Raw genomic sequence first — 17,299 nt, 5'->3', positions numbered from 1 at the left:
AAGTCAAGAATGCATATGGGAAATACAGGTGATGAAAAATAAAATATTTGGAAAGATGTTGTCTGAGGTTAGTGAAAATCAGAATCTTGTTTTAAAATATCCTTTTATTCTAGTAAACACCATCAGTTCTAGTGGAATATGACTGAAGAGCACAGTAGATCAGTTCCTGATAATGTGCCACTTACTGTCTCAAATGGAATACATTCTTTTCAGGGAGCAGATAAAATGTCTTCCATCTACTGCACATCTAGCCTCCGTTTCATATTTATGAAGCTTGCTCCTAATGTTGACATGTAGTAGTCAGTTTATTATTGCTTTGTTGCAAGATAAGACCTTTGTTTTCTGGACAGCTGGTCATTTTCTTTTTCTTATATCTAGATTGAAATGAGTGATATGACTGTTCTCGTGACAGTTCTGGTATTTTATATTGAAGAACTTTATAAGTGCAGATACCCATTTTCATAAATAGTTTAAAATTACAGCACACTTCCAGTTCATCTGTTTCTTGTACATGCTGTGGGCTGTCAGTGGTGCCTTTTTTAAATGTTTTAATGAATATGCTTCCCTTTTCAAAGCTTTTACCTGTCGTTACCACAGAATTCCCTCATAAGCTCTGTAAGATTTCTTTGTTCATGTGAAGCTAATTAAAAAACATACCCTATGTGCACCGATTCCATTGAAAGTAAGTACTGAAGGTCAAATGGTTTATATATTCCTTTGTTAGTAAAAAATTAAAAGATCCGCAGAGAAAACAAAAGGCTCTTTTTCATACTTGTCTTTTTTGTGGAGGCATGTATGACTTTAAAGTTCCATTTTCCCTTTTTCCTTCAGTCCCAGATACATTTTTAGAAAGTAACCTGGTATAAAGTTTTTTTTTTGTTTTTTTTTTTTTTTTAAACATTTTCTTGAATACATATATCATGTCTGATACCAGTTGCAAGTTTTTCAAATGTGTTCAGTGTGTGACCTTCATAGCTAAGATCATCATGTCAGTTCATCTTAAAGGGCATGTTCATGCATCTCACTTTTCACTCCTGCCATTCCCTGGGACTTGTCTAAAGGGTAGAGTTCAGAGCTTCGCTGGTTTGCTGGTTCCCAGCCACGAGAGTGATATTGCTGTATTCCACTGGATTAATGTTGAAGTGCTTGCTCAATCAAACCAAGGATAGATTACACCACCCTGCACAAGTCATAGTGAATTAATAAAGGCACCTGAGAGCTAAATGGGTCAAGAAGCACAAACAATCTGCTATGAAATGTTTGTGAATTTGCATTGACTCTTAACATGGCACTGCTGGAATGGCTATGGAGAACAAATGACTCTTACATTTTCCCAATTACTCTCTGCTGGGCCATTTTTCATGGTTAGGGATGTAGTGCAAATGAGGGACTTTGTCATTCGTTCAATTGTATGCCAGACTTTATTACTTTATGCCGTAACCAGTGGGAGAAGTCCAAATTCTCATAAACCTGGTATCAACTTGTATTTCAAGCATATTCGTATATCTTCAAATAGATGTTTGTTTTGTGGGATTTGATCATCAGAAAAGCTTAAGAGTCTCAGGAATCGGTTAGAGACAGTGGCGTATCCTGAATGAAAACCGTGCGTGCACCAACCTTCATTATTGAACCTGTTTTTGCAGTCTGTATTGCTCTGGTTAGAGTAAATAGCATTAGTACTGCAGGGACTCTGAAATACACAACAGACCAATTCAGATTGCATCCTGCTGATACATATGCATGCCCATGAGTTTTTGTGCTAAATTATTCTTGAATTGAGAATTCCAATTGATGAATATTAAAAAGATGAATTCTGAATTGTAGTATGTATGTAAAACTACATGTATGCTGTGTCCTTCAATATTAAAATGAGCCCCCTCAACTTGAAGAAGCTGACCTATATTGCTCATCAATTCTGCACCCCTGATATAGATGTCAGGGGTGCATGTCTTGTTTTGCATGATGTATGAGGCTTAGTTGCTAAATGCTGTTGTGTTTGTGCCTGCTCTGTTTTTTGTGTTTGGATCTTGATTTAATCTAACAGGGTTGTGTATTAAGTTCTATATCTGACATTCTAAATTCTTGATATTCTCAATCACTATTTTCCTTAGAAGTTATAAAACATATATTCTGTTTATTCACTGAATCAGTTTTGCCATTTACCGCTATTTGCTAATACTGTAAAATGACAGCATTTACAGTTGCCTTCATTAAGTATAAAAGAGTTTGCACAAATTTTGGATAAGCCATTTTCAGTGTCAGTGTCTTTTCTTCAGGGTATTTTTCATATTTTTCCTTGTGTAGGGATCTTATCTCCGTCTAATTTTTTATCCTGCTAATTAACATGCAGTATACATTACTGTTTTTACGCAATCTGTGATATTCATTAAAATAAATATTAAAATTTGAAATTTAATAATGTTCTACTACTAACTGGTTCAGGTTTAAGACACGGTCTGTAATACCCATCAAATGTAATTATGCCAATTAAAACCTAGCTTAGGGATTCAAAATGTGTGTAGATGTTCAACAGTATTGCTTAGTTAATATATATTAATTTTAAAATGAGTGCCGTGTAAATGGGATGGAACACATTAGTTATTGCAGCTTTTTTGGTCAATATGTGGACATTGAAAGCCATAATCGTGCACTATTTCATGTTGTTCATCTGTCTGCTGATGTATGGTAAATCTCAGACACAATGGGCATTGGTAATGGGGAGAGAAAAGGCGATTAGCATTATTTTTCTTTGTCACACTTTTTAAATCATTGTTGTGAAGCTTGAGGGACGCATTGTATTGGTGATAAAGAAGTACAGTAATGCTTTCTTTCAGGAATCCCTTGTAAATAAGTGGACTTTTCCAGTGCTTTTCTCAATTAGAAACTTAGAAAAGGCCAAATTGGAAGGCGGGCAGCATTAAAGGGCTAAATGGTCAATTTAAATACCTGTCAATCTGCTGATTTCCCATTTCACCTTAGTGCTGACAGATGATGCCCCCCCCCCAACTCCTGTACCTTTCTCCTTATCATGAAATCAACTGCTCCTGTTGTCAGTTATCATGCAATCTCTGCTTTTGACTGTCTTGCAAAGAGGCCCACCAACACAATAGCATTGCTCTGTTATTCAGAACCTCTACACAGCAGTTGATGTGAAAGAGAAGCAATTTCTTGTGAGCTGCAGAATAAATGTCCAATCCTGTATTCTGCAGCAGGGGCTGCTGCTAACTGTGCCTCACTGTTCCCAGCAGTGCATCAGTGGCATAATTGATTGAAACATTGGGTCCATCATACATAGTCACCCGCAGTTACCTTCCCTTCTGATATCAAGCTGCTGGATCTCTGCAATCAGTGAGAATAACCAGCCTACCGAGCTCATGCCTTCCATCACAATCAGCTGCCTCTCATCCATTCCTCATCACGGCGGGTGTTTCTCTTGGTTATTTTTCAAACTTCAAGAGCTACTGTTGCATACCAGAGCTTCCTCTGCAGATCAGGAATAAACCAAAATGTAATCTTCATGTGTAGAGCCTAAATGTGTAAAGTTGTTGCTTTTCATCATATTTTTTTTTATCTACTTTTACATTTTCATATTTCTAGTAGAAATTATAGCCAAAGAATTTAACATATACATGCTGTAATTGGTTTAGCAATACAACTATACAAACCAAATAATATGCCAAACTAGTGCATTTAATGTGTGTGTGTGTGTGTGTATGTATGTATGTATGTATGTATGTATGTAATCTATTTCACTCCAGTCCAATTGGTTTCAAACATAAAAGTAGATAACTTACAATCCTGTGCAACGTGGGCTCAGTGAGCCAGTAAAATTTTTTAATTTCACTATCATCAAACATAAGACTTGCCTTTTTTTTTTTATCCACATTAGTCTCTTCATAGTAAACCCATGATAAAATATTCATAATTTACACTGCCGATAAAACCGTTCTTGTAAATTCAATTTGTATTTTTTATTTTATTTTTTAATTTTTTTCAGCTGGTAGGTACATTAATTATATATCCATTTTAATATGACCAGAGTGTCTGTAAGTATGAAGTCAAATGGAAAAAAACAGTTTTTGGAAAGGTGTCTAAATAAATGAATGTCAAGTGTTAGTATAACCTAAAATGTTTAAAAAGCAAGCTTCCTTTGTCAAACAAGGCAATAAGGGAATGTCATGAACAGGTTTGGGTATTGTGTGTCACGATGTTACGTTGCTGGAGAGAGATTTTCTTTATGTAGTTAGGTAGTTCCAAATGAAGTATGCCACTGGTATCTGCACACCCCCATAACTAACGTACCCTGTTGCTGAACTTTTCTGTGATATAAAAACAGGCTGCAAAGCACGACCTTGTAAACTGACCTACACAATCCACCTGAGGTTCACTTTAACTTTCTGTCTGTCAGATTTGTACAGTTGACTCTTTCTCTATTGCTCAAATCCATAAAGCACGCAACACAATGTGACCTTGGAACCATGTATACTATCACATGCAGTTGCTGAAATCAATACTGAAAGTTGTGGAGAGAGAGAGTGAAACATGGGAATAACAGAAAGCGATGATTCTTTCATCAAGTCAAACTGATGACCTGTACAAGCTCAAGTCTGCACATTAGCAATGTAATTTTCATAGCAGATATGACATTTGCTGTTACATTTTAAAGCTATGTTGTTTACCCATAGATATCTATAGGTTTGGACCCAGGATTCAAGTATGATGTATTTTTAGAGGTAATTAAGTTATCTTTTCATGCTATGACAAGATTCTCACATTGATGTAGGTGAAGTATACTGTTTGCTGATTAAATACTTTACAGATCGTAGTGATAGTGAACTCTAAAATGCTTTATGTGAAACACAGGGCTGTGCCATACTATAGCAACAAGATGTTTTTTCTTTGAAATCTGATATTATTTGGGAGGATCCAGTAGTTTCCAGAATCTAGTAATAGTGTCACTTTTCTTATGTTTATAAAACATTTAACTCTTTCTATCCTGGGTATTTCTGTTCAAAATGGATATCTAATTACATCTCAAGAGATTTTTGCAGACGTGTATACAGAAATGAGATGTATATTAAAGAATACAGCTGTATTTCCTGCTCGGTCTGAACAAGTAATCAGAAAGCATGAAATCTGTTCAAGGCAACTGATTAAAAATTCTAAATCGGTTCATTAGTCTTGTTAGAGTAAATTGAGTTCATGTGTTTCTTTCCTCTTTACTTTTTCAAATGGTTTGATGTACATTTCAAGAAGTGCTACAAATGCACGATAAATGGTGATGTATTTAGAATTAATGAACACGTACTAGTAAATTAACATGATTTGTTTATTTATTCTTCACCAGGATGGGAACTTCACCAAGGCTGAATTCACAAGTCTCACACCAGATAATGTGATGCATACTGGGCAGTCAGCTTTTGCAGACTTTGGTAAGATTGTTTTCTTCTAATGTTTTTTTCCTCTTTTTTCTTTTTGTTTGAATTCTATACATAACATCTTAGTGAAGGAATAGAATGTAATCTGGCAGTTAAATCAGCACAGCAGTGTCAAACATATTAGTTGACTATAAAGTACTTGCTTTGCTTTGGTCCATCTATCTGTCATCTTTTGTAAAATAACGATTCCATAAAAAAAAGTTATTTTTATTTTATGTTTTCACTTTTCATACCCGAAAATACTAGCAACCATGACTTGAAATGCATGTGCAGTCTTGTCATCCTTTGGCTTCCTTTTGTTTCTCTCAATATTGTTTTGCGCAAAAGCACACTTCCTTTGTTACAAATCATACATTCATCTGATAGACACAATTTAATTAATGACTGATCTAAATACTTTGTATCTTCACAAATATTGAAATGTGGGTTTTAAATAACACTTCTGGAAGCATTACTACATAGGTGAAATTATATAGATGTCTTTGGAATCTGTTTTTTTTTGTGTTCAAAGCAGTTGGTTATTTTGCAAACAAGAACTCTCCATTGTTATTCAATATTCTTTTTCACTATGGTAATTGAGCATTTTATTTCCATGGTTACTGTGCTTTAGGTAATCCTCAGGAGGCTATATATTTTTAAGAGTTGTTTCTGGGAAGAAGCTACACAAAGACATGTGGCCTTGGTTATAGATTTCATTTTGATAAATCTTATTCTGGGTATAGTTTTAAGTTAAACAATGGGAAGTTGTCATAAACATCAACAAAAGATAAGAGACAGGGCTTAATTGCTTTTTGCCTGGTTCTCGCATCGTGTACTTTTGTTTAGTCATCTATATGGTAATGTTCTAATTTTCCAAACGCATATTACCAAGCTCTTGTAACAAATGTTGCCATTGAATAACAGAGAGGGGCAGCTAATGTACTGAAATATTACATTTATGTGCTGTGTCATTTAATCCTTGTCATGCCTTTGCTGACAGACATCTGATTTAGACAATGTCACGCCCTTAACTTCCTGTTACTGAAACATTAACCCTTGCAGCTTTGCATTGTGGGGTGCAATGAAAGAGCCAGTTACATGGGAACTGAAAGTATTTCAGAATTCATGTTTCTGGTTTGTTTGTTTTTTCATAGATGGTGTGCATTATATTTTTATTGGCATACTCAAATTTTGAACAGTTCTCGTACTTTCAAATTACATGAATACTGTGTATATTGTGATAACATCTCGACTGTGCCATAACACCCCAGTGGCCAAAATCCACCTACTGATCTTGAGACTTCAGAGTTGAAGAGCACAGGCGGGTTTCTCACTGTCTTTGGGACCTGCTTTATGCATGGATCTGAATCAGTTGAAATGACTCATGTTGTGACAAGTATCTGAAGATGGGTTTTGGCCTTTTATGGTTTAAATAGGTATTCTGTATCTATCTCTGAAGTAGATATGGTGTGTTCCCTTAACTAGGAGACACTCATATTGACACTGAAAGAAAATAAGGACATCTTGCTTAGAGAGGTGTTGGTGTTTCTGAAAGCTTACAGGGCTTGTGAAGCTCCACTCACTTTCTGTATGCCAGAATTGTAAAGCTCCCCAGATGGACTTGGTATTTTAAATGCATGTGATTGATTTTCTTGGTATTCAAAAACAAACTCCTTGGGCGTTTGAAAGCCGGACTGAAGGATTTGGGAGTTCAAGAGATGCAGTGCACCTTGTTGCTTTGCTAGTGATTAATGTTGCTCTTTTTGGAATACACAGGTTGTGACTTGTAGATAAAATGCTATATTATGTGAATACTATTCTGTAATTAGAATTACAAATGTGTTTTTTGTATTATTATTATTTAAAAGTGTAATGAGATGAGAACTGTGGTTATTTTAAGTTAAAATAGGCCTTATGCATTTTGATCAGCAATATTGTGCTGCATTCCCTGAATTAATTCCCTTGATTAGTCTGCATCTCAGTTACATGAGATGCTCTGCTAACCCATGCCCAAATACAGCTCATATACTTTGTTTTCCAGCAAAGTTAACTTTTCTTGATTATTAATATACACTCACCTAAAGGATTATTAGGAACACCATACTAATACTGTGTTTGACCCCCTTTCGCCTTCAGAACTGCCTTAATTCTACGTGGCATTGATTCAACAAGGTGCTGAAAGCATTCTTTAGAAATGTTGGCCCATATTGATAGGATAGCATCTTGGAGTTGATGGAGATTTGTGGGATGCACATCCAGGGCACGAAGCTCCCGTTCCACCACATCCCAAAGATGCTCTATTGGGTTGAGATCTGGTGACTGTGGGGGCCAGTTTAGTACAGTGAACTCATTGTCATGTTCAAGAAACCAATTTGAAATGATTCGACCTTTGTGACATGGTGCATTATCCTGCTGGAAGTAGCCATCAGAGGATGGGTACATGGTGGTCATAAAGGGATGGACATGGTCAGAAACAATGCTCAGGTAGGCCGTGGCATTTAAACGATGCCCAATTGGCACTAAGGGGCCTAAAGTGTGCCAAGAAAACATCCCCCACACCATTACACCACCACCACCAGCCTGCACAGTGGTAACAAGGCATGATGGATCCATGTTCTCATTCTGTTTACGCCAAATTCTGACTCTACCATCTGAATGTCTCAACAGAAATCGAGACTCATCAGACCAGGCAACATTTTTCCAGTCTTCAACTGTCCAATTTTGGTGAGCTAGTGCAAATTGTAGCCTCTTTTTCCTATTTGTAGTGGAGATGAGTGGTACCCGGTGGGGTCTTCTGCTGTTGTAGCCCATCCGCCTCAAGGTTGTACGTGTTGTGGCTTCACAAATGCTTTGCTGCATACCTCGGTTGTAACGAGTGGTTATTTCAGTCAAAGTTGCTCTTCTATCAGCTTGAATCAGTCGGCCCATTCTCCTCTGACCTCTAGCATCAACAAGGCATTTTCGCCCACAGGACTGCCACATACTGGATGTTTTTCCCTTTTCACACCATTCTTTGTAAACCCTAGAAATGGTTGTGCGTGAAAATCCCAGTAACTGAGCAGATTGTGAAATACTCAGACCGGCCCGTCTGGCACCGAAAACCATGCCACGCTCAAAATTGCTTAAATCACCTTTCTTTCCCATTCAGACATTCAGTTTGGAGTTCAGGAGATTGTCTTGACCAGGACCACACCCCTAAATGCATTGAAGCAACTGCCATGTGATTGGTTGGTTAGATAATTGCATTAATGAGAAATTGAACAGGTGTTCCTAATAATCCTTTAGGTGAGTGTATATTTGGCATGGAAGCCTGCCTTTCATTAGAAGTATGGGATTGTCTTGTAGTTTGGAAAGACATACTTGGGGTCATCTCAATTATAATTACAGTATATATACCTATACATATATTAGTGTATGAAATAAAGAAAACAAACTAAATATACTCAATTTAAGTTGGAATATCCTATCTGAAAAATCTAATAACCTGAATATAGCTTGAAGGAGAACCTGTGAATGAACAGACTGAAAATAATTGTTTTCTGTAGGGCATAGTAATACCAGTGAAATGTATATATTTTCTCTATGAAAATTTAAAATAATTTCAAATTACAACTAGAGAAATAGCTGCACTCACTCAGGTGAACTCCAAGGTGGTTGCATGTATTGTGTTTGTTTAAGATTGAGTTGCCCTCTTCTCCTAAGGGACAGGTGAAATCTAGAAGGCAGGCCTGAAGAGAAATGTTTATCCAAGAGCAGAGTTGTTGTTGTTGTTGTTTTTCTTGCACCTGCCATTCAAAATGGAAAATAACTTGATATGGTTTTCCTCACTGAACTGAAAGATTATATGACCAGTTACTTAAAAAAAAATCTGGTATTATTATATATTTTTTGAGGTTCATTCTTTTACCCGTACTTTACAAATAATTCTTGAGATGTGGATAGTCGAGAGTGCTGAGACCAATCTCAGTGCCTATTACTAGTTAATCTAGTATGATCTAGATTTCTAAAACACTGCCTTTATATACAGCAATCTATAATTATAAACAATGTTACTATCTATTAAACACTACATGCTTAAATGTTTACTTGAATGCAAATACATAAAAATAACTTAATTGGCAATTATTCATGGACAATCGTGAGAATAAGTTGCTTAAGAGAATATGTAGGCTACGTGTTAACATTTTTATTTTAAGCACAATTAATTCAATGAACATGGAACTTAGGAAAATAAAATATAGACAGTTCATACACACACACTCACATACACTTAGGTCCGTAAATATTTGGACAGTGACACAATTGTCATCTATTTGGCTCTGTACGACACCACAATGGATTTGAAGGTGTAGGAATTACACCCATTTTTATATGTGGTCCCCCCAATTTTAGGGGCTCAAAAGTATTTGGACAAACTAATATAATCATGAATTAAATTGTGAGTTTCAATACTTGGTTGCAAATCCTTTGCAGTCAATGACTGCCTGAAGTCTGGAACCCACAGACATCACCAGATGCTGGGTTTCTTCCCTGGTGATGCTCTGCCAGGCCTGGACTGCAGCTGTCTTTAGTTCCTGCTTGTTCTGTGGGCATTTTGCCTTCAGTTTTGCCTTAGAAATAATAAAACAAAAAACAATCGGAGAGATAGCAAAAACATTAGGTGTGGCCAAATCAACTATTTGGTACATTCTTAAAAAGAAAGAATGCACTGGTGAGCTCAGGAACACCAAAAGGCCCGGAAGACCACGGAAAACAACTGTGGTGAATGACAGAAGAATTATTTCCCTGGTGAAGAAAAACTCCTTGACAACAGTTGGCCAGATCAAGAACACCCTCCAGGAGGTAGACGCATCTGTGTCAAAGTCAACAATCAAGAGAAGACTTCACCAGATGTAAACCATTGGTAAGCCCCAAAAACAGGAAGACCACATTAGAACCCTGTACAGTTCTGGAACAACATCCTATGGACAGATGAGACAAAGATCTATGGAGTATGGAGAAGGGAAGGAACTGCTCATGATCCGATTCATACCACCTCATCTGTGAAGCATGTTATGGCATGGGCATGTATGGCTGCCAAGGGAACTGGTTCCCTTGTATTTACTGATGATGTGACTTCTGACAAAAGCAGCAGGATGAATTCTGAAGTGTTTAGGGCTATATTATCTGCTCAGATTCAGCCAAATGCTTTAAAACTCATTGGACGGCGCTTCACAGTGCAGATGGACAATGACCCGAAGCATACTGCAAAAGCAACCCATTACTTTTTTAAGGCAATGAAGTGGAATGTTCTGCAAAAGTCAATCACCTGACCTGAATCCAATTGAGCAGCATTTCACTTGCTGAAGGCAAAATGCCCCAAGAACAAGCAGGAACTAAAGACAGCTGCAGTACAGGCCTGGCAGAGCATCACCAGGGAAGAAACCCAGCATCTGGTGATGTCTATGCGTTCCAGACTTCAGGCAGTCATTGACTGCAAAGGATTTGCAACCAAGTACTGAAACTCACAATTTAATTCATGATTATATTAGTATGTCCAAATACTTCTGAGCCCCTAAAATTGGGGGGACCCACGTATAAAAATGGGGGTAATTCCTACACCGTTTACCCAACAGAACATCTTGATTGTTTCCTTTCAAATCCATTGTGGTGGTGTACAGAGCCAAAATAATGACAATTGTGTCACTGTCCAAATATTTATGGACTTAATTGTGGCACAGTAGGCAGTATGGTATATGACAGCTGGTATATCAGGATGAGTTGGATTCCCTCTATCGACACCATGGCATAACAACAACCTGTGAAGGGGAGATTCCTGCCAGACACAGGTGCAGTTTGACTAAGCGCACACACTTGCAGGTACTTACTGCTACACCTCTCACCACATAAATGGACAGTGGTGACTTTCCAGAATTGCATTGTAACTGAGGGCAAGAGGAGAAGTTCAGTCGATACCAGCATGTAGTGAGAGCCAGCGGAGTATTGTTTATTGCTAACCCTCAAACAAAACGGTGATCAAGCCGGATCTGATTATTGGCCCAGGGGCAGATAGGAACTGTATAGCCAGTGTCCTACACTGACTGGGGTTAGGTTTATTTTCTGTTTTACAGCCTTTCTCAAGGCTTCACAACACATACATATTCCCTATACACCCGAGAAACCCCGGCTGTGTCAAAATATGATAGATATAGATATCAGCATGATCTATTTGTGAATTACTGTAATATCAACAGGCCACTACTTAATTTTTTCATAAATATTTTTGTCATAAACCTCAGACAAAACATACATGAATCAAACTTACTTTGATAAGTAAATGAGAATTGAAAGTACAGGAAGATACTTTTCCTGCTTGTGACAGTATTTTTTAATAAGTATCAGTGATAGTTTGTAGGGTAGTCAAAGTAGTGGTAATATTTATGTTAGTATAGTGTGCATCAGTGAAAGTAAGTAGCTTAGTAGCAGTAGTATAATAGTATACTATTTTGTATTCTGTTGAAATTATGTAAATCTTAAATGTACATTTCCAAGATGTGCTTTTGTTTAAGTAAGTTAATAATGAAGCACATTTCAGAAAGTTTTACTCTTTCTGTGGAATCTAAAAACAATAATCTGATATCTTTGAATGCTTCACTATATGAGCTTTGCTTCAAAAATAACATACAAAAAATTACATCACAAATAATCAGGGTTTCCCACAGAAATTTGCATCTCATGGCGGTCTGTTTCCGATTAGCTGATGGATTTTTGAGCAGGGGGTGGACCGTCGTGAACGAGAGTGACAAGCGGACCATGTGCAAGTACACTTGTGTTCGAAAAAATCTTTTTTTTTTTTTTTTTTAATGTTCACACATTTTTTGGGCCAGGCCGAAACAATTTTTCGCCAGATGACCTGCATGGCCTAAATATAGCTGCGGGAAACCCTGCTGATTGTTTGTTCTTCTATTCAGCACTACCTCAAGTTAATGATTCAATATATTAGTTGCAGTGCTTTCATTGAAGTAAATCCAGTCTTTTTTGTTTTTACCTCCAACAACTGAAGAGGTTAACAAAAGAGAAGTATGTATCTTTTTGTATGCTATTACAACACACAAAGATGCTTTAAACTATGATTTTAATTTAAGGAAAGATCAATTCAGAATTTTTCGGTGTAAGAGGTGGTTGTTCAAAGTATAAATATATCCTTTATTTATTTTTAAGATTCAGCGAAAAGTAAAGGTTAATTTAACACAATAGGGCTGTGCGATATGATGATATATATCGTCTGACGATAGAGAAACATCTATCGTTTCATATTATGCTCTATCGTTTATATCGTGGTGTCGCAAATCCCACTCTTTACGGCAATATTTTTCGTCATTAGGACGCTTTGCTAGCTCCCCGGTTCTTCCACACATGTCAGATGCGGCAAGAAATGTGCATCAGAAACACAAACAGACATGGAGGAGAGTGAACTGACACGGAATAACCAAAATAGATAAAAGAAACTTTAATGTGCAAGCGCACATTGGACTAGAAGGGACTTTTTGAAGGGTTGCCCTTGATTATTTATATATATATATACACTCACCTAAAGGATTATTAGGAACACCTGTTCAATTTCTCATTAATGCAATTATCTAACCAACCAATCACATGGCAGTTGCTTCAATGCATTTAGGGGTGTGGTCCTGGTCAAGACAATCTCCTGAACTGGGAAAGAAAGGTGATTTAAGCAATTTTGAGCGTGGCATGGTTGTTGGTGCCAGACGGGCCGGTCTGAGTATTTCACAATCTGCTCAGTTACTGGGATTTTCACTCACAACCATTTCTAGGGTTTACAAAGAATGGTGTGAAAAGGGAAAAACATCCAGTATGTGGCAGTCCTGTGGGCAAAAATGCCTTGTTGATGCTAGAGGTCAGAGGAGAATGGGCCGACTGATTCAAGCTGATAGAAGAGCAACTTTGACTGAAATAACCACTCGTTACAACCGAGGTATGCAGCAAAGCGTTTGTGAAGCCACAACACGTACAACCTTGAGGCGGATGGGCTACAACAGCAGAAGACCCCACCGGGTACCACTCATCTCCACTACAAATAGGAAAAAGAGGCTACAATTTGCACAAGCTCACCAAAATTGGACAGTTGAAGACTGGAAAAATGTTGCCTGGTCTGATGAGTCTCGATTTCTGTTGAGACATTCAGATGGTAGAATCAGAATTTGGCGTAAACAGAATGAGAACATGGATCCATCATGCCTTGTTACCACTGTGCAGGCTGGTGGTGGTGGTGTAATGGTGTGGGGGATGTTTTCTTGGCACACTTTAGGCCCCTTAGTGCCAATTGGGCATCGTTTAAATGCCACGGCCTACTTGAGCATTGTTTCTGACCATGTCCATCCCTTTATGACCACCATGTACCCATCCTCTGATGGCTACTTCCAGCAGGATAATGCACCATGTCACAAAGGTCGAATCATTTCAAATTGGTTTCTTGAACATGACAATGAGTTCACTGTACTAAACTGGCCCCCACAGTCACCAGATCTCAACCCAATAGAGCATCTTTGGGATGTGGTGGAACGGGAGCTTCGTGCCCTGGATGTGCATCCCACAAATCTCCATCAACTGCAAGATGCTATCCTATCAATATGGGCCAACATTTCTAAAGAATGCTTTCAGCACCTTGTTGAATCAATGCCACGTAGAATTAAGGCAGTTCTGAAGGCGAAAGGGGGTCAAACACAGTATTAGTATGGTGTTCCTAATAATCCTTTAGGTGAGTGTATATATATATATATATATATATATATATAAACGGTGTGCTTTTTAAGTATCACTGGAACCAGATTTCCAGACTAATTACAATAAATGAATTCAGAGCACCTACTCTTTTGAAAAACATGGATTTGACCTCCAGAGATCAAACAAAAGCAAAATAGACTTTCTCCTTTTAAATCTGAAATAATTTAAAAAACACTATCTTCCCTCTAAAATTATGAGAGTTTTAGAGAACAGGACGTGACATGTTTGATTTCAGGTCAGAATTATTCTGAACACGCTTTTACATCTGCCTGTCAAGTTCTTTTTTATTCTCACTTTACACCAGCTCTTTTTTTAAGCTACCTCGGAGAATGTTTTCCAAACGAGTCCTAGAATGACCTCTGTGAATTTGCACCCTGAATCTGTTATTGTGGGTATTGGACTAAGTGTCTTGACATGGTAAAATAATAAATATTTCTGAACCGTGTCATCTTCTACAATTAGGAAACAACATATACTACATTGAAACAGGATGGTCTATGTTTTAGTAAAGCTTTCTTTTTTCTCTCCTTGCTTTTTATAATGAATCCAATTTCATGCATGAAATCCTGAAGTATGAATTAATTAATGTATGTTTCTGCTTTTCTTTTCCATTATAAGGGGAGATCATCATGCAACAAGTTAACAAGTGTAGAACATATAGCATTAGTAACAACTGAATTATGCTAAAATAAAGATATAAACATGTTTGATTTCAAAAGGTGTTAGACCGCTGTACCAGTAAATGTATCAAAATAGATTTTATACATCATTTTTATTTTCAACCTTGAAAAGGAAAATTAAACATGTCAGAAGACTTGTTCTTTCATCCTGCAGAGAAGGACATTTTCTTGAGAAATGGCATCTCCAGGAGTCAGTGTTTTAAACTTTGGAGAGAAAATAGCAGAAAAGTCGGATCTGTTCTAGTGTCCGCTGTAAGCAAAGCCACTTTTGCCGTTACTCATAAGCCCATGAAAGGCCCAGTAAATTATTCTGTCCTTGATGCAGGAAGAGAGATTTCTTTTCCAGTTGCTCCTGCAGATCTCAGTGCACTTGGAAGAAGTGCTAAATCATAATATGTATGTAACGCAAGCTTGCGCAATGCAGGCACTGCTAGTATTAATTGGACATAAATCTTGTTTACATACCTACTTTTGGCATTTGGTTTTATTATGGCTCTGAAGAGAATAACAGCCCATGTAGCAATATGGAGGCCACTTCTGGTTTCTTCTACAAACACTTGACTTCTACATGTTCTTTAAAATATTCCACAATAAATGCTTTATAAACATAAATTATTGTAGATATTACCCTCTGTGTATTTCACAGTGTACAGCAACCCTGAAATTTCACCTCATTAAGACTTAACAGATTTCATGTTTGAAATCCAATTGAATGTGAAGCTGTCTACAGGTGTTCAATAGACACCAAGTTGCTCTCTTAGATTTACTTGGAATATTTTAAGTTAATTTGGGAATTAACTGGTTTTCCCCCAGTTGTGAAGGCTTCTATCAGTAATGTTTTCGACATGACAAAAATAAATAGGTAAATCTGGAGGTCACACATTCACCAAAGTAGTTCTCTTTAGAGAGCAGAGGCAACGATCAGAATTGTTCTGTTAAAACCATTGTTTTATTGTAATGAAGCTGAAGACTTAATGGGTATAGAACATATGCTAGACAAAACATCCCATCTGCTTTATTATACCAGTAATTGCTTTTTTTGAAGTGACAGTGCCCTGTTGCATAATTCATTAATAGGATTTACTATAATCAAGAATCACAGTGACTAGCATGCTGTCAAGAAGACATAATGCTGAAAACAACTTGCTCATTAGTATTCCTTTACTCTCTCTAGCTTTTTTTATTAAAATATTTTTTTTTATATCAATAATGTTTCATGCTGTGAGGTGACATTTAGGCCCCTGACCATAGTTATTCTTTTTTTTTCTTCTTCTTCTTCAGTGTAACAGTACAAATAATTGTAATACTAGGGGAGAGTTGTGAAGATTATTGTATCTTTTGAAAAGCAACCTCACACATTAGAAAGTGTTTAACATTGAATCAGTTATGAAAATCTGTGCTAAAAAACAAACCAAAATATAATCAGACACTCTTAGCATGATCCCATAATCAATAGAATGACTATCTCTAATCACTCACGGGCTCAATGTAGGATGTGATTTCAGACTGATGAGCAATTCTGTTACAATTGAATTGTATGATTGTGGAATTAAAATGCATCAAGGAAAAGGTGGTATATGTGAGAGAGAGAGTTTGTGCTTTGTGTCAAAAAGGTTTGAAAATAAGAGATCTGTGATGCTTATTGAAGACTGTATTCGTGTGATTGGTAGTTGTGGGATCAACAAGAGGTGGCTGAATGAGATTCTGGGATTGATTAGCTAAGAGCAGCCAACCGAGCACAATGGATCAAATATCCAATTCTCATTGGTATGTTATGTTCTTACATGCCCTTCTGAACACACAGAATTCTGAAATCTGAATTTTCTAGATATCGCTCAAAACCATACATGTCATTTTCCATTGCATTACACCAAATCTTAAAAGGCAAAAACCAAACAAACAAAATATGATTGGAGAGCAGAGTGCTTTAGTACCAGGGATAGCAGGGACAAGGGTAAAGCCACTGGGTGTAATTTCTTTCACTTTCCACCAGCGTCTATTTTCCAGGTCCTCTGCTGCCTGTAATTTGCATTGTTATTGTGTGCACTTTATTCTATGAATGTCAATAGGAGTCTGTGACAGCTTCACTTTATTTTTCCCTCTCTCGCTCTCTCTTCTTAGATGGTGATGGGTTTCAGGACCACCTGCTGCCTGTCTGTATGGATAATCACTGTCAGAAAAGTGCCATATACCTCAGCAAACCAGGGAAGGAGGAGGTACTGTATGCAAAAGTGTTTCTTTTAATAAGGGCATGACAGGAAACAATTTGTCACAAATGGCATGCCAGGATGGGAATTTATTATTGTCATCTTGTGAGAGCTTATATTTTATAAAACTGCACCTGTTGCAACTGTTCTTATGCATAAATGTTGCTGCTGATAAGTAGGCGTTTTATTTGATGAAGTGCCTTGTCAGTGT

General features: G+C 37.2%; 1 protein-coding gene across 1 annotated transcript in view; it reads left to right on the top strand.

Annotated features, from left to right (window-relative positions):
- Nucleotides 1–17,299, top strand: part of itfg1 (integrin alpha FG-GAP repeat containing 1) — a 105,673-nt gene that overhangs the window by 22,480 nt on the left and 65,894 nt on the right. The window contains exons 8-9 of the mRNA XM_066713711.1: nt 5,348–5,432; nt 17,003–17,097. Of these exons, the coding sequence (XP_066569808.1) occupies nt 5,348–5,432; nt 17,003–17,097 (180 nt within the window). The remainder of the gene's footprint in view (nt 1–5,347; nt 5,433–17,002; nt 17,098–17,299) is intronic.

The sequence above is a fragment of the Amia ocellicauda genome, chromosome 9 (genome assembly GCF_036373705.1).
Source record: "Amia ocellicauda isolate fAmiCal2 chromosome 9, fAmiCal2.hap1, whole genome shotgun sequence".
Lineage (NCBI taxonomy): Eukaryota > Metazoa > Chordata > Actinopteri > Amiiformes > Amiidae > Amia > Amia ocellicauda.
Note: the sequence above shows the minus strand (reverse complement) of the source record. Positions and strands in the feature narration are given on the sequence as shown.